Source organism: Sturnus vulgaris, chromosome 3 (genome assembly GCF_052056855.1).
Source record: "Sturnus vulgaris isolate bStuVul1 chromosome 3, bStuVul1.hap1, whole genome shotgun sequence".
NCBI classification, from domain to species: domain Eukaryota; kingdom Metazoa; phylum Chordata; class Aves; order Passeriformes; family Sturnidae; genus Sturnus; species Sturnus vulgaris.
Genome location: NC_142245.1, coordinates 35,624,705 through 35,646,977, shown reverse-complemented (window position 1 = coordinate 35,646,977; position 22,273 = coordinate 35,624,705). Strand labels below are relative to the sequence as shown.

The 22,273-nt window shown below is 37.4% G+C and overlaps 1 protein-coding gene across 4 annotated transcripts in view; it reads right to left on the bottom strand.

The window, feature by feature from the left end:
* Positions 1-7,819: 7,819 nt before the first annotated feature.
* The window catches only part of SPAST (spastin), a 34,209-nt gene continuing 19,755 nt past the window's right edge, over positions 7,820-22,273 (bottom strand). For all 4 annotated transcript variants that reach the window (XM_014889873.2, XM_014889874.2, XM_014889870.2 and 1 more), the window contains 10 exons: positions 19,853-19,927; positions 18,551-18,622; positions 17,952-18,027; positions 17,316-17,407; positions 15,528-15,607; positions 14,685-14,727; positions 14,018-14,097; positions 12,076-12,146; positions 10,223-10,263; positions 7,820-8,965 (listed from right to left, as the gene is read on the bottom strand). In XM_014889873.2, the coding sequence (XP_014745359.1) occupies positions 8,843-8,965; positions 10,223-10,263; positions 12,076-12,146; positions 14,018-14,097; positions 14,685-14,727; positions 15,528-15,607; positions 17,316-17,407; positions 17,952-18,027; positions 18,551-18,622; positions 19,853-19,927 (753 nt within the window). In that variant the 3' untranslated portion in view covers positions 7,820-8,842. The remainder of the gene's footprint in view (positions 8,966-10,222; positions 10,264-12,075; positions 12,147-14,017; positions 14,098-14,684; positions 14,728-15,527; positions 15,608-17,315; positions 17,408-17,951; positions 18,028-18,550; positions 18,623-19,852; positions 19,928-22,273) is intronic.

Genomic DNA, 22,273 nt, shown 5'->3' with positions numbered 1-22,273 from the left:
GAAGAAATTCTTCGTAGTATTCAATCTAAAGCTCCCATGGCACATCTTAAGACTGGCGTAGTCCTAGGCCTGTCATAGCCTGTCACGATACTCCACTACAGCAGTTCCACAAGGATAGCTTTGCTTCCCGGTGCGAGCATTCCTCCGTGCCCACCGCCAGCCCTCTCCCTGCCGCAGTGCTCGGCCTTAAGGGCACTCAGCGTGCAAAAGGCATTTCTTCTCCCCAGCAAAACCCCCAAAGGACAGCAGCTCTCCAAACTACAGGAATTAAGTTGAAAATTTAGTCACTTTGCTGTGTGCTGAGACTCTCAGGAGTGCTCCCGTTGCTGTGAATATGATGAACATTAGAAGCACCACAGTCCAGAGGAGGGATCTGCACCCATCCCAGAGTCTGCTGCTATCCAAGGCAGACTTGGAAAGAGGATTCTCATACTGACTACTGGAACACCGGGACACGAGGGCTGCGAGGTGACAGCAATCCCTGGTGTGGGTGGGCAGCAGATCGCTTCGCTGTGCCCTGAAGTTCCTGCCGGAAGGAATGTGTACGGCAGGACCGCTTTGCTTGGAAAGTACAACGAAATACAGAACAGAAGTCATCTAGGAAGGTCAGATAGCTCTTAAGAGAAATCGTGTTGCAAAGCACCTGCATGGGACTGAATGTACTGAAAGTTTCACAAAACAGCTTATTTATTATTTATTATTATTTGCAAAGTAAGTGGAAAAGAGAGGAATAAAAATTGAAGTGTGGTATTTTATTAAGACAGATTATTGTGCCTGGGAAGAAACTTTTGAAACAACCTTCTGTAACACTGCCTTAATCTTTGTTCTTTTAAAGAGTCTATTCAGTTCCCCAGTACCCATTGTTAAACTGGTTAAAAATGTTGCTTGCATCTCACTTGTTCTGTAAAACATACCAAAATACTTACCTGACTGTGGGTGAGAGTTTGGCTTGTTCCTGGTTTAATTTGATGTGCCTGTCTTAAATCTGCTTCACAATTAAGTTGTGTGTATTGTCTCCTGTTCTGTGCATTCGCAGAGCATGTGATTTCATTATTGATAAAAAAAAAGATAAAATAATTTCTATTTTCCAGATTTTGAGTGTATCTGGTCCTTAGAGTACACAGCATCATTAATTAAGAACAGCTATCAGACTGACCAGGTAATTGTAGTCCATAAAATATATTTAACATCTCAGACCTCATTCTAAGCTCCTGGCTGTAACCAGTAAGCTTTTTTCCAGTGTACAGAAAAAGTTTTGGAAACTATTTGCAAAGAATAGGTTTGTTCTTTCTAGAATCTGGATGACAAGCAAGAAATTCAAACTGCAGCTGCTGCTTCCATTCAAATTTAATGAGGAAATCAGAACTCAGGTGAACCACTGTATAATTTGCTCCACAAAGGTGTTTGGTTACTTAATTGTTGACATAGTATTGGGATTTTTGATTTATCTAATGTCACAGGGTGTTTCTTCCCAGAAGAGGCCAGTAGTTAGTTATTAGAAACTGTACTTGCAGAAGTGTCTTCACAGAAGAAAAATTCCACAATAGCATTCTGCATATAACAAAACTAGGTTTTGTTATATATTCAAACTAGGTTTTGTTAGATATTCAAGAATATCTAACAGCTGAGGCAAGTTTGAGGCCTTTTAGAAATTGCCAAAATAAGATTTGAAAATAACAGAAGTTATAGACTTAAGAAATAACACATTGTTCTTACAGTATACACTTGCCAAAAAAGTGGAATTTTCAAAACTGTGTGGTAAAAACATCACACTTTGCTCAATAGGTAGATTGGTTGTAGGCTGATATTTTGAAAAACATGTTGGGGTTTTTTTTAATATAGATACAACACAGTACCTGGAATAATCCCACAAGTGTTGAGAGATGGATTTTAGTTAAATTGTATTTTTCTGCCTTCAACACTATATGTATTTTCTGTTTTATCAGGATACACAGAATAAAAAGTAACTTCGAGAAAGTTACAAAACTGTCTTCTCCAGAGCCATATGAACCCTTGCAGGAAACTGGCTTGATTTCACAAGGTAACGACATATTTGGAAATTTGCAGAAAGATGGCATGATTTGGAAAAAAACCCCAACAACCAACCCCAAAACAAATCAAACCCCACCCACCCAAACAAATGGGAAAAAAAAAAAACAAAAACAAAAACAAAACAAAAAAACAAACCCACAAGTTTTAACTTACTCTTTTTTTCTGACTTTTCTCTGGCAAACTTAGAGAACTAAAATACAGAAATAAACAGATCTCCATCTGAGATACACCAGCATCTAACAGTCTAACAATAGGCATGAAGCCTTGCCTCCCACCTTGGCTAAAAATTGGAACAATTTAATGAGTCCAAGACAAACTTCAGTCCAGGGTATGCTGCCAAGACCAAAATCTCTGCAGATTTCAAAATAGCAAATGGTTGATATATTTTTTCATGCTCTCCTTTCTTCATTAATTTTAATTTATCTAATTCTCTCCTCTACAAGAATAAAATATCTGAATGTCTGTAACCTATACACTAACAGAAATAATTACCACAGTCATGTAACAGAAAAGTTACCAACAGAAATAATTTTAGTGTTTCAAAAACTACCTCCAAGCAGTAGTATTTCAGCCAAACAGAGATATCTTGGATAGACGCAGTGATGTCTTTCTGTTCTTAGGAATTATTCCTTGACAGAAGCAGGAATAGCTCATATGCTTCAGTCCAAAACACTGGGGTTTTTTTTCCCTCCTAGCTGTATTGATTTTTATTTGGTTGGTTTGTTTTAGCAGTGATTGACATGATGATGTGTGGAAGGCAGTGGTCATGGCTGGTTTTTGGGAGACTCATAATGCTGCCAGATATGTAATATTAAAATGAATCTAAAACAATAAAGTTTGATTAATTTTATCTTCAGGATGTAATGGTAATAACAGAACACCTTCATAGCTGTAAACAGTCCTGATGCAGCCTGAAGACAAGAATTACAAATGGTAAGGCAATGGGGATAGGTAAAGAAATTACACTGTTAACTCAGAATTAACAGCAGCACTCTCCCCCAAACAAAAGAAAAGCCATTTTGAAGCCGAGCAAATTTGTTCCAGATTTTTCAGGACTTCACCATGACCACCTCCTGCTTTTCACCATAATCTAGCAAGACTAGGATAAGCACACACTTTCAGTTTAAGCACATTTATTTAGGAAGTAGCACTTCTGTTTACATTAGTTTTAAGAACGTGAGTTATGTTCTTTAGAAACTGGTTTATTTACATATTCATTGTTCCATCATCTGATATACAACACCTGATGTTTTAAATTTTTTTTTAAAACCAGCAGCAATTTAACAGGCTTCAAGTTTAATGAAAAGGCTTTTAGTTTTGGACATTTTATCTGATAAACAGACAAGAAAACAGTAATAACAGGACAAACAAAACATTTTATTGTGAGCTAAAGCTATGTGACTGCTCATCATGCTTTTTTACATTGCTTATTAGTAAAACGGTGTTTAACATTTCAGAAAACATTCTTAAAGGAACAGTGAAACAAAAGTGCTTCTAAGCAACAAAATACAAAAATTAGTCCCATCCCAGACTGGAGTTGTCCAATATGTTTTATGGGGGTGGGGTACGGTGTTTTGTCTCCACCTTTGGTTTTCATCACTTTAATACAGATTTCTGAAAAAAACTGACTAGCCCTTCACATGACTAAAAACTGGAATCATGTGGCAAAAACAGTTTCTGTATTTCCAGTCCCTTTGACACGTGTGCGACTATTAGCCAAAGCAATTTCTTCCCCACTTCTGATGGGAGAAAACCCTGCATAGCTGAGGGGCCACACCCCGGCACCTCTGCGGACCACGCCTGTATTAACCAACTACAAAGAACGCTGACCTTTTATCCTCAAAGCCCCTTCTCTGAAGAAAGGATTTTTTTAAGAAGTGTATGTTAAGAAGGCAAGGAAAGTCTTACAGCAAAACAAGGTTCATCACCATAGTTCCCAGAAGTAATGTCAAGCGTTTTCAAATCAAACATCAGACTCTGAAGAATCTGCAGTGTTGAGCCAGTGTATTGAATCCACCAGAGGAGTGTATACCTTGCCAATTATTGCTGAACTCAGGAGGTAGTTATTGACAAGGTAAGAAGTTTCCACTCTAAGACAGTTAATGATTTACACAAGAAGCAGGAAAAACAGAATACACATTTCCCTGTATTTTACAAGACAATTTTGTATTTGCAGGAAGTGACAACTTAACTTCCTCATCCTGTGGAATAGTTACTATAATTAAAAGAAAATATATTGAAAATTATAATTAAATGAGAAATTCTAAAATAAAATAGCTGATCAATTGGTCATCTCTTAGGATGTCTGCAGATCATCCAAAGCATGAAAATTCATATAGGTCAGTAAAACAACATTCTTCAACATTAAATAGCAGCTCAAGAGAAACTAATAATAAAACTGCCTCTAATTAGCACAATGACTGAGATAACTAGTTGCATTCACCACCTGCTTGCTACTCTTCATTCCATTTTTGATATCTGGTAGAAACCCCAACACTTAAAGCATCACAAAAGCTCAGGGCCACCACAGAAAATGAATGAAAATCTGGTCAGGTACAGTAGCACCGGCCACCTCCCAAAGCTGCTACATGCAGGAGTATCACTAAAGTGCTGGAAAAGCTAGAGAAGCACGTCCTAGGCACAACTATGCATCATCCATGCCTTGGGTAGGAAAGCACTATGAAAATCTAGGGCACAAAGTCTCACCATAGGTGATTAAGGAAACCCTAAGGAGAAGGCTGATTTCCAGTGGCAGAACAGGTGTCTCGGTTCTATTTGCCAGCACATCTGACTTCAGTATTCCCAGTACAAAGTACTGAAATTTCACAAGAGGGACCTAACAGTAGTGCCAAGTGGTGCTAAGCCTCACCTGTTTAGAATAGAAAAAATACTATTTATTCTACACCAGAAGGTAAGGTTAATTGAGTTACATGTATAAAAACCGTCATTTTAAAAACATTTGAGAGAATGGAACAGTAAAACCAGCAATAGCCTCTAATTAGTGCAGTGACAACATACCTTCTCAGTTAAGAGATCCCATTCTTACTCATTTTTAAGTGTTAGTATCACCTTTGTTACCTACATAAAGTTGCAGGGCCATATTCAACAGAACTGTACTAGCAACTGGCTTTGAGTCAGTAAGACATCTCAGGGGAACAATGCTTATTTCTGATACACTAAATGCTGTAAAGTCTAAGAAACTAATAGGACAGAGAAACATTTGTGCATCAATAGCCAAGTTTAAGGCTTATCTTTAATATTCTGTGTTGGTTTTGTCTTAGCATACGCAGAGAATCTGTACAAGTTTGCTGTATCCACAGAAAAGTCAACATTAGTAAAGGAAGCATCATAACACAACAAATTCTCATTTTAAGGAGAAAGAGCAATCTACATACTATTCTTCTAGTATGGTGAAAGACAAAAAGTGTGACTCCTGCTTAATAAAAGCAGAAAGATGGATGAAGAAGGTTGTTATAAAAAACACAAGGGGTTGGTTTTATTTACTCCCAGTAACTGCTACACTTGAAAGTCAGTAAAACACACTTACAGAGCACCAGACAAGCTGCTAACTAATCATGTCAAAAAAGTGGGTCAAGTCACTCATTCACTAGCAGTGGGCAGATTCACAGAAAAAAAGGGGAAAGAAACAAAAGAAAAGAAAAAACTGGTGCATAGAGCTAAGGGAATGGTAGTCTTTACAAAGATTAAAAGCACCCAAACTGCTGTCCTGTTTATCCTGATTCGAAACATTGTATTTTAATAGAACCTGATTTTATGGAAAATATAGTTGTAAAGTTGTATATAAGTACTATGTAAATCTTGGGAAATATGGGTAATTTGAGTCTGTGGGGGTTTTTTTGGGGAAGGGGAAAGGTTTGGTGGCTTTCTTCTGTTGTGATTGTTTTTCCCCAGATCTGCTTTTATACAGTTAATCAGTTAATCCAACATAGAGATGGAATCACGGCGGTGGGACATAGTACATGTACAAAGAGGAGTAAGATGCAAGATAATGCCTCAAGTGGAACAGAATTACTCTTAAGACAGTATTCAGAAAATAGCATAAGACATTTAAAGGAGATTTATGAAACCAAACAGCACCTGGCCACAGGCTAAGAGTCCAGCAGCTGTGGGGCAAACTGATGTTGCAGAACAAAATTATCTTTTTACTGTTCCAGCACTAATTTATAGGGCTGTAGTTCATCCACTAAGCAGAAAACAATCAGGTATAAGAGAAGACCAGAAAGCAGCTGTATCAGTCACACAGATTCTCTTGGCCTGAACTGGTTGTACAAACTAGTGAAAGGGCTGGTCCCTTTTCTTTTTATGTAGCAGCTGGTGATTATGACTCTTTGTGCTGCATACTGGCAGTACTTTAGGAGATGGGGACTTCTATCTCAACATTTCAGGTACCTATCCCATGCCAATGAGTATGCATTTGAAATAAAAAACCAGTATATTCCTCAAAATTAAGTGGACAAAACCAAGAGTTTTATAACAATCATTTAGGAACACTTGAAGCCAAAAGCACCATCTTCAAGGTTCTCAATTGCAAAAGATCTCAGTAATATTTACCAAAACTTTATGAATAAAACCAAGGCCCTTTCTTAGCTGTAACTATTTGGCAGATGTTAATTCAGCAGTAATTTTCATGCTTTGCACTTTGAAGAATATTACAAATATAGATCAAGTCAGCCAGGAATCTCCAACAACAGAGATGGTCTACTGAAGGCAGAACTAAAGCAAAGCAAGACATGAGATTTAAAAATCTGAAATCTTTTAGCATTTCTCCAGAAAAGTGAATCAGGGGAACTAGTCACACTAGTCATGTGTTTGATTTACATAAGACATACATTTGAGAGAGTCCTATCCTTAGAAGGCTAGAAGTGGTTTGGTTAGACTATTTCAAAAGGCATAGTAGTGGAACACAATCTTCTCTTATTTGATTGCTTTTAATCTTAAGATCAGTTAAAAGCATCTCTGGTTGGAAAAAAAAATAAAAAGAATTCCAAACATATTACATATGTGCATCTCATAGTTTTGACAGAGTTTCTGCTATTTAGTACTCAATACCACACAGTGAGCACAGTCCTCTCAGAGTATTACTATACCTACAACTGCTATCAGCTAGGGCTGTTGTTTCTTTCATATATACATATAATATATTATTTATAGTCAACTTCCAGGTAAGTAGTTGCAAAAAAATAAGTTAAGTGAAAAATTAAAAACAAATTTTCTATTAAGACCAAAAGCAAACAACACTTACAACTTATTTTCATTAAAACAACGGTAAACAATATGCATTTTTACAGTATCACTAAGTTGGGAGAGGTGCAAAAAAACCCCAAACCAACAACAACAAAAAAACCCCCCAAAACAAAACAAAAAACCCCAAACAAAAACAAAAAACCAAAACCAACAACAACAAAAAAGAAAACCAAAAAAAAAAAAAAAAAAAAAAAACAACCCAAAACCAAACCAAAACAAAAACACCTCCAACGAAATAAAACCAAACAAAACCACAAAAACCAACAACCCACAAACCTGCTTAACAAGGAACTAGTGTTCTGCCTTGCAAACATCTGTGTTTGATCTGTGTAGAGTTTGTAAACAAGATGTTGGGCCTTTAGAAGTAAAGGCAAAAATGCTTTCCTTTATTATGGTATTTAAAGGCTATCATTTAAGAGATTTTTTTTAATAGCTTGTCATTTATATAATAAAAACAAGTATTTGTACAAAGATGCAGTTTCTTTTTAAAAAAGCAGATCAGTTGAGTGTTTCATACTTTAATATATAAACCAAAACATATGAAAGCTATAAAAACATTAATGTGTGCCATGTATTAAACATGTAGCCTTGTATTTTAATGCTTACATGTGGAGATTAAAAAAATTATCACAATGGAAATTTTACTTTCAATTATCATAAACAGACCAAAATACAGAGTAGAAACACATCATTTCTGAGACTCAACAATAAGCATCACTTACTCTCTTAAACATCAGCTGGGCTCAAGTTGTACACTGTAAGCATAAGCTAACATTCTACCAATGAAAGCATTACAAAATGCATTAAGAGAAAATACTGCCAGTAAATGAATATCTCAGTCTATTCTTTTATTTAGTAACTTTGCTTTTAAAAGGCAGTTTTAATTGGCTTTACAAGGTTGGGTTTTTTTGCTGTTCTGCTATCAAAGGTGGTCTTTAATCCTGTTCTGTGAACCATTCAGTCAAATTACAACAAAACAAAAAGACAAATAATAACAGACCAGCTACTTTTAACATTTTAATAATCTTAATTCCCCAATGCTGTTCTTCCACTTTGCACAGGGAAATTGTTTTATTTGGCACATTAAGGATAAAAAAGTCAAAGAAATGAACTGAAGTTTACAAACCTCCAAGTGAACATCATTGTTCCAAATTCATTGTTCATCAATGTCATGGCAAAACTAAAAACAAAAACACACACACACAACATAGGGAAAGGTCCTCCAATGATCAATATCATCAGGGCCTTGTAGCAGAAACAATATACATATATTAATGTTCAAACCAGAATCGGATTGCTAGGAATCTTATCTCAAGTCCTGTTGTGCTCTCACTTACAGTGTGTAAATCATCACTAAATGGCAAGGAGGTTTGGATGAACACTTCTCACACTGTATAGTTCTCTCTTAATCTCAAGTTTTAATGCAGATATTTAAATATCTGTAAAGTCCTGTAAACTCTGGCTGCTTCCCAGTTGTCTGCACCAGCTGCTCCCCAGGCAGCACTGCTTCAGTTCAAGTAGTGTCTCACACTGTGGTATCTCCAAAGTCCTTGTTCCAGCGAATGTACGCTTCCAGGGTCTGAGGGCTCAAACTGCGCTTGATCTTCTTCAAAGATTCTGTGAAATCTGACAGTTTGATGTTTCTCATCTAAAGAGAAAATGAAAGACATCAGGGTCACAAGTGGTTTATGTGCTTTGGGCTATTCAGCAAGTACTTGACTATTCACTTTTAACAAAACACTTTCTACAAGTGCTGCATCTTGATGTAAGAACAATTTTTTTTTGCAGTAAGAGCAGTCATTCACTGCAATAATCCCCCAAGAATTTGTAGTAGAGTCCCCACTGCTGGAGGTTTTGAAGATATGACTGGGCTGGGTGCTAAATAATCTCATCTAAGTTCTCCTTCCCACAAAAGGATGGACCGGGTGATCTTCCAAGGTCCCTTCCAAACCGGTGTATTCTATTATTCTATGACCTGATGCAAGAGTCTAGTAATTTAAGACTACCAATATGTACCATTTTTAATAAACTAATACTTGCTAATAGTAAGATTTGCCTTGTTACTTAATAGCTCCTTAGACTGGGTCATTACTTCCTGATTCAGTAGGTAGTGTGAGCTGATGCATACATACGAGGACATGACAAGAAAATATCACAGATGCTGTTACCCTCCTGCAACAAATCCTTCCAGCTTACAGCTTTAGCCATGATCTCAGACTAAACACAAAAAGCAACTGAGAAATTAGCTTTTGCTTCATTTCTCCCTGTGTAACCGTGGTTTGCACACACACCTGAACAGAAACTTTTGTAGACAGGACCAACTGCTTCCTTTTTTTTTTGATGTTTACAGCTGCAGTTTGTGGTCAGGAGCTTAACCTTTTTTTTTATGATAGTCCATGTGAATGAATGCAAGTATTACACATATACATGCACAAATCTGTTTTAGGTTCTCTCTAAGTTAACCTGCTTTATGTAAAGATGGAGTGGAGGGGGTAGAAGTAATTTCCCATAACACTTCTGGGAATGTTCTTGGGAAGTAACACTGTGATAAAAAAAATGCCAGGCCTCTGGCATCATCAGCTAGCTAACAAATACTGCAGCTCAGCGTGAAGGAAAAGACAGGACAGTCAGATGAAATGAAGAACAGACTTACTAACAGAAAAAGAAGCGCTCTGAAGCCTGAAAGCCAACAAACTACCCATGAGCCTCAGACATCTGAGGACAGATCTTCTCCATCTCTATTTCTAAAGAATTTTCTTTAATGAAGAAGTGATTAAAAAGGATAATACCCCCCAAAATTATCCTATTTTGTATGATACTACACATACAAAAAGGGATCTTAAAAAGTTTCTAGTGAGAAAACATTCTATTCAAAGGGGAAAATACAGCTGCTAGAATAGCTTACCTCACTGGCAGACATGTTCTTCACCTGTTCTGGTTTTAATTCTGTAAAAATAAAGATAGATGGGTGACTTTAATACAAAAACTTTCATCACTTCTGACAACTAAAACATATTAAAAGCACTTCTGTTCTGGAAAAAAAATCCTGCAGCTAAAAATTATACCTTTCAGCCTCAACACAGTCTCCTATACAGAAAGGTACATGGTGTTTTTGTCTCCTTCCCCATTTATCAGCACCTCAAACAGGCTGCTCCCACACTCAGTTACTGCAGATGCAGCACAAAGTGGTAGCAGAATTACTCCATCTTCCTAAAGAATGGAAAACAGCACACAAGCCAACAGAGCTACCTTCCCCCATATTATTCGTGGTATCCACAATCTCCCTACTGAATCTCAGGAAACAGAAGGTACAGTCAGCCAAGAACAGTGAAATAAAATCAAGCAGGGCACATCACAGTGCTTCTTGCCCTATGCTGCACTCATGGGATCTAAATACTCCTGTATCATTCACCAATTTTTTTTTTTTACTTGCAATACTCTCATGGTATCAACATGTAACAGCAAACATTTTGCTACCAGGGTACAAGAAAAAGAATCCAGGCAGGATGGACAAGGATGGTATCACAAAACAGGTTTTATGTGGAATACAGGAGCAAGTGAAAGAAATGTGCAGAACGATGTTACACAGTCTCTTCATGAAATGGACTTGTGTGTGAAGTGAGTTGTCAGCAAAGTAAAGCCTACATAAGTAAATGCATACATAATTAATTCCACCACTCTAAATAAATATATTCAAATTCTTAGGAGATATGATGTCTCTTATGAGAGCCATTTAATGCAGTTTTGTTTCCCAGTTACTATGCAGGATTGTGAAACATGTGCTTTACAAATTCAGCAGCTGAAAGAAAGTGGTGAAAAACATTACATTCCAGCAGCTGGTTCCAAAAGAGATTGTGCACTGGCAAAAATGCATGCTGCAGGATGTAAAATAACACAGACACACCCACAAAACATAAACAGACCTCTCCTCCCCATAAATAATTTAAGAGAGTTGCAACAATTTTTATTTACACATAATAGGCTGATATTACAGAACACTTCTGCTCTGCCTGGCTTTAGTACCTTGCTGTCAAGTACAACAATGTGTCTACAAGCAGAAAACTAACACCAAATCTTCACAATCTTTTCTACACAAAAATCCCACTACTGATCTCCACTAAACAAGATCAGTTCCCTCGGATGTGGCTACTGGACACATAACTAGCTAGTTAAACAGAACAAAGAGAGGAGGTGTAAGAAAAAAGTATTCACGTTAAAACTGTGGGTTTTGCCTAGCTGGACATGTCAGAGAAAGAACAAATGTAAGTAAAACTCTAGTTCATTCACAGTTATTATCTGGATCACAATTCAACATTAAGAGTTAAAAATATAAAAAGCTATACTATCTAAACTGTATCTAGAAAAACTCCCAAAAATTGCTTGCTTCAGTTTTCCTTCCCTTAGACTTGGCAGAGATTTGAACCACTTATAAAGACAAGTAATGCAATCAGTAATGCCATTCAAGTAATAATTTAGTTACAACAGAACTGACGACAGCCTCAGAAAGACACTAGTTAAAAACCCTCCAAATCAGCGAGAAACGCTTCACACTGCTTTTCTCCTATGACACAAAAAATTACTGTTTCACATGGTGAGATGCTGAAGGGTTTTGTGTAAGTAAATCTTATAAAGATGCTATTATGAGGAACAGACTAAAATCCAATGTAAAAAGTTAAATCTCTGAGGTCAGAGAATTATAAAGATGTAAGAGAATATATCTCCAATGTCAAAACCTCAATAAAAATCTCTGCAGCTTACCTCGAATGGGGCCTAGGGCTGCATCCTTCGCTAATGCAGTTAGGTCACTTCCAGAGTATCCATCTGTCATTCTTTGTCAAAGGAAAAAGTGGGGTCAAGGAGGAAGTAAAAAAACCAAAAATCTGCTTCAAACCACATAAATTTAATTGCAGATAATCAAAATGTTATTTAATCAGGAGAAGTATTACTTTGATGTTATTTTGCAAGTTTAATAAATCAGAAGTGCATTCACTATAAGTGATCTGTATTTCACTGCAAGTGATCTTTCACAGATTAAATCTGAAGTACAGATATTTAAGTCCCAAATAACATTCTAGGAAAAAAATAAAAAAAGATTAGCAACTAGGACTTGCAGATGAAAACTGATCCCAAGTGCATTCACTATTTCTGTTAGAATTCTGTACCAGTAGTTCATCAACATTTGTCAGTTAGTGTAAAACCAAAATATCAACTGGGCCTGTACTCTTTCAATCCTATCAATAAAATGAGAGAAGCCAATACCACATGTTTAATATGATAGAAAGTGAACTGAAAGGAAGGTAAATTCTGCTACCCACTAGGGCTGGTGTGTTTGTTTTATAAACCTGACAGATCACCCAAATCCTCAGAACTACATGGTAGGGAGTAAAAAAAAACCAAAAAAAAAAAGTTAAACCAAGGAGCCAAACTCTGTGGGAGCTGTTCCAGAATTACACTTAATATCCAAGTCAACCAATGAAATACTTTGAAGAAGAAAGGCTCCACACTAAACCAGGAAGCCACTAATACAAATTGCCAACATAAGTAAAAATGACTAGTACAGGTTACCTAAAGGGAAGTTTAAAAACAAAAACACCACACCACCCTTATAGAGCAATGGCTAGCTGCAGCCACAAGAGCTTAGTCTTCTGGAGATCCTGAAGTCTGTTATAGTTTATAGAAATTGCAGAGGGGAAATGGAACACAGAACCATAATGGAGGTTAAATACTTCTGTCTTTCAAAACAAAGACAGATGGAAAAAGAAGCAGGCAGGATGCTCAACTTTTACATTTTCTCTAAACCCTTTAAAAAAGGTGTAATCAAGTTGCATTTGTAATTTGGTTCTTATATTTGTAGTTAGAATACAGGACTGTGGTTTTCCTCCAGTTAGCTATTATTGCAGCCTACATGTGGCCTGGGCTGACAACCTTCAAGCACAGAGGAAATATCTTCAGTTGGATTACACATCAACTTCTGCAACATTACTAAGATACTGACAAATGCTACATCCAAGACTGTACTAACCTCTGGTGTACTACCACAAAGAGAAACAGACTCAAGTACATCCACATGTACATGCCTATCTTTGCTATCACATGCTCTGTTTTCACTCCTTCCTGCCCCACCTGCTTTTTAGTCTCATCTCCTTCACATCCATTATTAGATTTAGGTGACTAACAGCAGTACTGTGTCAATCTCAATGATGAAAAACATAAAACAACTCAGTTTCATAATAGGAGGGAAAAATTAACCCACATTTTCCCAATCAAATTTGAAAGTGAAAAGAACCTAAAATTATCCAGTGCTTGCTCTTCTATGTTGGTAATACATTCAACAAGCCTAGCGAGGCACCAGCAGAGAACTTGCCTTTTATTTGAAACGAATGCCAAGTGCAAAATTGGTGCTATCTTTTTGCATCAGGGAGGAGAGCTAGACTCCTTGAGGGATGGGGTGGAAAGAAGTATCCTCCTCCTCAAAGTAAAGAGCTGATGGGCATGTTTCAACAACAGAAACCTGACTGGGTGTATCCTATATATACGTATATATAAAAGCACTTTCATACAGCCTGACAGGGATCCATCTTCCCCAAATGCATGCAATTCATGTTGTTGCTGTCAGATGATTTACATTAGTTACATTTTGAATCAATTAAAGAGTCTGAATGAATGCAGTAGAGGAATATATTTATTACAAAACACTCACCTAGCTAGTTGAGCCAACTCTTTTTGAGTTAATGGACTGCCTTGCTTGCTTAGAAGATTTTTCAGCAAAATCAATCTCGTCTGAAAAAAAGAAAATTATCAGATGTAAAACTTGTTTCCACAGAACAGTTAAAACTGTGTTGCAAGAACACAATTACACTTTTGTCAGTTTTGCTTTTGTGCTTCACCAGTTTAAACTTGCCTAGAGTGCTTGTGCAATTAGACTGTACAATATCATCTCTTCAGGAGCAGAGATAAGGACTGGGTAAAAACAAGATCAAGAGCCTAACTACTAGTATCAAAAATAAGTCATTAGAATCTTCATCAAAAGTCCTGATCCCCTGTTGAACTGAGAAACATTAGGAAAATTACTTTTATCTTTTCCAATAAAGCATTCTCCTTCAGCCAAACAAACATGCTCCTGTAAGTCCTACTTTAGACTTGCCTATGTCTGCCTGTCTGTAAGCCTGGTACAAAGTAGCTACGACCAGATTTGCTACTAGTATGAGTGGGAAAAAAAAAGACAAAAATTAAAATAGTTCCCAGAATTAATGTACATTGTATATGTCAAGGTAAGCCAGAAGTTAGTTCACGGAATTGTAATAATCCACAAAAGCAAGTTAAGAATTGCCCGTGTCTTAAAAATATGAGTGGAAAACAATACTTACTTCCTCGTTTGGTAAAGACACATACACCCGTTTGGTGAATCGTCTGTAAAAAACCCAAACATGTATACATTGTTCACACTATTCTGCAATGATTTAGCACATAAAAATCTAACATTTGGTTTGGTGAAGTGAAAATTTCACCTCCAGCATCAAACTGTAGGAAGCAGAACTGGGTATTTCGAAAAAAACACCAACAAGCAAACAAAAAATATGTACAAGCCACTGATGCCACCTTACTCTTATCCGAAGTTATAAGACTCCTCCCAGAGGGGAAACACTCTAAAGGCAGAAATACCACTGACTACCAGCAATGAAATGAAGCATCTCTTAATTTTTACACAAAAAAGTCTTTGGAATAATTTCTTCAGGCAGTGCTGACATATCTATTTTTCTCAATCAAGAATGAAAAGAGAATAAAGTATGAGTACTTTTAACAAAAAAAGCCCTAAGGCAAATCTACAGCAAGATCTGTAATTGCATGGGATGCCAGAAGACAATATTCACAGAGAAGAACTGCTGGATTTCTGGTCAATCTGCAATACTGATCAAATCTTCTCCTTTATTCTGCCATTAAGATCCAAATAACAAAAAAGCAAAATATTAAATTCAAGAAATTTTAAAAAGACACTTGATCTTAACAGGTTTTAGACAATTCCAAGACTATCACGATTGTGCAGATGCATCTCAAAAGAAAAGAGTAAAGCCTGTCTTTGAGAGGTTAAGTAATTTAGCCTTGATGAACAGCTTTTACTTATTACAAAACTTCACCAAGATACTAGCCAAAACCTGTTCTTCATAATGAATATCATCTTGCTGTATATTCAGAAAAAGATGTTTTGATACCTGAGAACAGCATCATCAAGCTCCTGAGGCCTGTTGGTTGCTCCCATCACAAGTATTCTGTCCTCTCCAGAAGACTGCACCTATATAATGTAGGAAGGCAAGAGAGCTTTCAGTTTACACAGTCTACATTTCAATTAAGCAGAACTGCAACAAAACTAGTTACAGACTTACCATGTATTCAGCACACTGATGGGGATCTTAATATATGTATGGTTTGGGTTTTATTCCATTAAGGTAGGTTTAAAATATTCCTCAGATAAATGTAAAGTCAAACCAGGAAAAGGTAGGAAAAAAGTCTTTCTGGAAAAAACTGAGACTATAAAACTATAAAAGGCACTCATAAGTTTAGTCATCAGGAGATAATTATGTTGAAAAAGCCAGAGACTTTCTGCTGTTCTGAGGTTTTAACACCAAACACTGTTTTGAAGCCTATAGGGTGAGAATAAAGATTTTAAACTAAAGTACAGCCAGAACCAAAAAATCAGAGTAGAGATCCATCTAACACAGGCCTTGCTCAAATCCAGTAATCAAAATAGGCTATCAAATAATCATAATAGCAGAAAGACACAGCAAGTTCCTTCCCAATTCACTCATTTTACACCCAAGAATATGGAGACTTAGAGCTTCCACACTTGAGACAAAACATCGGGCTACCAGAGACATTAATTCACTTAGTGCTCAATTCTTCATAGATTTAGGTTCACTGCTACCATACCATGTTAAAAAGGTTCCTCAAAAATACTGTATGACATACGTACACCTTAAATATTAAGTCAGCAAACATTGCATTATGCTTATTTTTCCCTTTTCATTTTAAGGGAAAACTCTGCATGTGTGTGTAATCATTTCTGCATATCAAAGTTACATTGCATTATTTGTCCTGATTCTTTCATTTTGGAGTTTTTCCCAATCTCCCTGTCTCTCCATGTTGGTATCTGCTCCTTCTGTACCTCATTACTGTTGCTTCACCACTGTAGCAATATTCCATTGCACTAATGGAACAAAAACTAAAATTATTCAATACAAGAACAGTGCTGTGACAGAACAATATTCTGATACTCATTTGTGTGTGTGTGTTCCACTATGAAATCCAGTTCCATAATGGCATTCATGCCATTAAATGCTTCTTACTGGATTGTGTCTTCTCTAGCTTATGATGCCAATAAAAAAGTTATAGTTCGATAAAAGGTGTACTAAGATGTATCAGCAGAGCTGCATATACATGAGATACCTATACATGCTTATATATATATAATCTGAACTAGCCTGTTTGAAATCCTTATCCCTGAAGTCTCACCCCTTGACATTGCATGCTTGTGACACAAATTCCTTTGAAACCAAAAACTATTTAAAAGTCATTTAATCTTCTTTTGCTTTGCCAGAATAAAGAGAAGTGACTCATCAAGCTATGCAATTGCAAACATGGATTCAACTCTCCGTGACCCTCAAATGTCCCTCTTGCCCTGTAAGAACAGTTGTCCTCACAGCTCCTTTACTACTGCCATCTGTTATCCTTTCTTCTCTGTCCATAATCTTCCAACACATTATTACAGCTCATCTCCAGATTGCTACTTTTCAGTCCAGCCTGCATCTTCAGGAATACCACAGTAAGCAGGTAGAAAATGAAGAACAACCAAAAAAAGCTGTTTGCCAATTATGGTGAGGTGGTAGGGAGGCTGAGCTAAGCCCCAGCAGCCAAACCCTTTGTAACTCACCTACAGGTTGTACTGGCACCCACTACATTAGCCAATTTAGCTAAATCCAATAATAATAAGACTAAATACTTACACCATCAAATTCAATTAAAAATTCTGTTTTTAGACGCCTGCTAGCATCATGTTCACCTTCTCGTCTTTCACACAAAAGGCTATCAACTTCATCTAAAAAACAAAGAAAAACATCTTAGTTAAGCATACATCAAAGTTTTTGGATTTGCCTAAGCTCCTTTGCTAATAGAAGGTTCTATTAAACAAGACCAGATCTTCATCCTTTAGGAGACTGACAGATCTTAGGAAAGTTTAAAAACTTGAGTGATGTGTTGGCCTTTGAATAGGTAATGCCAAGCACACACGAGGGGTGGAAAAAAATAAAAAAATCATCTCTCTGATGATAAACTGCTACTCAGGACAAGCAAAACACATTTTCACGTTTGAAATTTAACAGATTTACTCCGTAAATGAAGTACAGTATTTTTCGAGAGCACCTCTTCCCACTATTAGCACCACCTAAATAATATAACAGTAATCTGACATGCTTTATATGAACTACTGATTGGCCAGCAGGTCATACCTGAGACAATTGTCCTGAACTGCAGAATTACTCAAAATAAATTTACCCAACTATTCCAATAGTTAATTACTTACTAATCTTTGGTAAGCAAGACTATTTAAGAAAGTAAATAAAAGTTAACATCTAAGGTCTTACCAATAAAAATTATAGAAGGTTGAAGTTCTCTGGCTACTGCAAATAGAGCACGCACCAGTTTCTCTCCTTCACCAACCTAAAATAACAATAAACTGCTTTTTAGGGGATTAAAAATTTTTACTACAAGACAGCTAACAGAAGGACCCAGAAAATCTTGCTGGCAACCAATCACACTTAGTCCATTTATACATATTCAGATTATCACTGGCTCCATACAGACGGTATTGTTTACATCTTAAGAAGACGACTGCAACTTCTCTTATTATCACAACTGAGTTAACTGCTAAGAGATTTTGGTACCTAAATTACCACACTGAAAGAGAGCTAGGACTCAACTAACTCACTTTTTAAAGATGAAAAACCCCACAATCATCCATCTGCATTACTGCCAGTGCCATTGCTGAGCTGAAAAAAACCTTTGACATTGATTTACCAGAAGCACAAACCAAAATTTTTTAACTTCACAAGTAATTTTTTAAAAACTGTTTTCATTATAGGCAAACAGTTCACCAAGGTCTCATCAGAAGTCTATGGTTTTCTTAAGCCCCAATTAAAGCATGGGTGTTTTCCAATCGATCTAATTTACAGCCACTACTTACATATTTTGAAGTCAGGCTCGCTGCACTGATGTTAAAGAAAGTAGCATTTGATTCTGCAGCGACTGCTTTGGCCTAGGAAAGGGGGGAAGAACAAAAGTACTTTTAAAAACTATCATATTGAAGATAGTTCTCTGCATCTATAGTGACCACTCATGTCCTGATGGACAGTTTCCCCTATTTCTTCAAAGGGAGCACCTTGTAAATGGAACAGAAAACTTCTGTCCAGGCCACTTAAAATGAGAATGGCTATGCAGTCAAATGAATAGACTCCCATAGACTTCTCTAATCCCATTAGCTCTATAGCCAACTACAACTTGCTTTCAGAAGAATAAAAGTCTCCATTTCCTTTCAATTTATCCTGAATAGACATCTAAGCCAGTTTTAACTAATTCAGGGAAGTAGTTTAAGGCATCAAATCACATAAAAATCACATCAAATCACATAAAAAAATTACAGTGTTTTTTCCCCTCATTTATTTATGCAAAAGCTGTTTTTAGAGGAAAGCTAGGGCAAATAATCAGCTGGAATGCTCATTCAAACTACTCTCTTCTTTAACAGTTTCACCACATTCAGGAAAATTATTCCCTGCTTATAGAGTCTAATTTTAGTGACTAGCAATTATATTCCAGTATGTCAAACATAACAGATGAGCCTACATGAGCTGCTCTACATTCCCACTCCTGCACTTCAGAGCTGATCCAGCTCCAGTGTCAGCAGAGTGTGCAGCTGCAGCCACACCATGTGATCAGGACGATGTGCCTGGCTCAGCTGCATCAGGACACTCGATGCTCCCTGCCTGATGCACAGACACAGCACTCCAGTTCCCTGGATCTAGCACATCAAGCTGAGAACAAAAGCTGTGGCCAGGCACTTCCACAGTCCTTACACTCTGCACAGCAGTGTGTCAGTGAGACAATCCCTTCTTTTGCTACTGTGCTCGCTCCCCAGTTCCAAAATGTACTTCTAGTATGTTTCAGTGGAGAGCAGAAAATTTCTGGTTAATCACTGCTGTACAAAACAATTAACCCACTTCCTTTTGCTCTCTCTGAAAATGAAACCTGGACTTCCTGGTTTAAGTTTTAAAATATTACTTGTCATAAAGAAAATAATTAAAGAGAGAACAGTTTAGCAATTCCCTCCATAAAATCCACAGTTAAGAACATTTTTGCATTTTTATATATAAAATGACACCATAATACACATACTGTAAGAATGTACTATTAGTCCAAGCCCCAAACTGAAAGCCACCCCTTGTGGTTACATTTTAAGCCCACCAACTCATGCATGAAGTCATTTTCTCACCAACATTGTCTTTCCATTTCCTGGTGGGCCAAACAGCAATAAACCACGTGCGGGAGCTCTCAGACCTGTAAATAACTGAAAAGGACATCATCATGTGTTATCATCAAAGACCTGAATAAAATGTTGCTTTACCTTTGTAAGAGAATGGTTTAAGACTGAGGACACCGGCCAGCACTGATATAGTAACAGTAGCAGTGAGTGCCACAACAGTCCAGGCTTTGAGAGAACTACATGCTGTTAGTAACTTGACCTAATGCACACCACTATTGTTTCCCACACAGCAGCTAAATTATGTTCTAATCGTTCTGTGCCTGGATGCACTGTGAAAGCAGTTTAAAACACTTTCCACAAGACAGACTAGCCTAATCAAGTTTAAAGCATCAGTTCCAGTTAAAAAAGGAGTAATGCAGGTGTACAGTAGGAAAGCTAAAGTAGTGTTCTTACTAACTCCATATGGAAGAACTCCTTCATCTTTCCTTATTAAATGAAACTTGAGAAGACAAGCTTTCAACTAAATGATTTAAAATATTACTTAACAACCACCTACTCTCTCTATGCCACTGATACTCATCTCCTCTCTCTCACTTTGCACTAGATTCATCTTTCCTACTCCATAAAATTGCCCCCACCATATGTAGCATCACAGCCAGCAAGTCTACAAATTCTCACAGAATGCATAACTTTTAGTTATTACTCTTGCCTGTTTTCTCTAGCACTTTGTCTATACCCCCTTCCCTCAAAAGTTTCAGAGTTTCTCTTTTGGTCTCACACTCACCCCCTCCCTTCCAGCTTCCAAGAATTCCAATAAACAAGCAAAAGCAATAGGAGGGTATCTCATATACATCCCATGTGTAAACAGCATTGTCAGCAGGCACTCCTTTCCACAGTATCTATGACAATAAATAGCTCCATTTCATCATCCACAGCATTTTGTTTGTGCTTGACTCTGATCCCTAAAGTAGTTACCCAGCTATTCACCAAGTGAACACTCCAGTGTTTCTACTTTTCACGCTGCATACCACCATGTGCATTTTTTGTCTGACTTCTTTTGTTTGAAATAGTTCTCGGAGAGTTCCACCATTTTCACACAGCTCAGATCAAATCTGTAACTCTTCCTCACCTTGATCATCACCTACAGTTCAGCTGCACTGACATTTATTACTCAGATAACAAAAACGGAAAGCTTTGTGTAACAGGCTAATTGTACTGAACATGGTCTGAACTAACTGCTACCATTCCATTAGCATCTTACCACTGAAACAGTTGCAGCCAATCTTTCCAGATTATGTACCTCAACCTTTGCTCTCCTACAAAAATACCAGCGGCTTATTAAATATGAATTTGAGTTCAAAACTCGTTAAAACTGAATTAGTGTAAATTTACTAAGTATCCCCCCCATAGTTGTCATGTCTACTGTGTTCATTTACAAGGAATAAAACCAACCCTCTCTACTTCCAAGGGAAAGTTAAAAATTCATGGGATTCTCTGTCCTTATTCAATCTCAACCTACACCAAGGTCAGGCCCATTGCTAGCTACAGTAATATGAGACAACCTTATCGAAGATACCACGTAATTGGAAAAGCTACTCCAAGCCTCCCATCTCCAAATCCTTCCCACCCAGCTCACAGTACTGGTGTCACTGAACAACACACTTGATATACTATGGCACTGTAGTAACAGAGATGTTGTAATGACATCTTCCTTCTGCATAACAACATCTGAGCACACAAAGCTTTGTTCTCCTTACAGCTCCTATGCTGTGCCAGGTTTAGGGTTTCTTCCCTATGCTACTTCAAAACCAGTAGCTGCATTAAGGGGAAAACCACAGAGCAACTCAAGTCACCTGTACACGTAACAAATGAGACCCACAAGGAAACAAGAAGTACAAACAGCAATTTTTCTTCAATCATCACAGAATCGTAAATTAGGGCTAGGTTGGAAGGGACTTGGAAGATCATCTGCTTCCAACTTCCCTGTTATGGGCAGGGACATTTTCCACTACACCATACTGCTCAAAGCCCCTTCCAATCTGGCTTTGGAAAACTCCAGAATGGGGTATCTACAACTTCTCTGGGCAATCTGTTCTAGTGTCTCTCATCCTCAGTGTGAATAATTTCTTCCTAATAGCCAAATCTAAACCTAGTCTCAGTTTGAAGCCATTTTCCCTTGTTCTGTCACAGTTCCTCATCAGTTTTCTTCTAGGTTTCCTTCAGGTACTGAAATAATGTAATAAGGTCAACCTGGAGCCCTCTCTTTTCCAAGCTCAACAACTCAAATTCTCAGCCATTCCTTACAGGAGAGGTGCTCCCAGCCCTCTGATCATCTAGGTGTCCTTCCACTGGACTTGCTCCAACAGGTCCATACCCTCCCTATGCTGGGACCCCAGAACTGGACACAGCACTCCAGGTGGGGTCTCATGA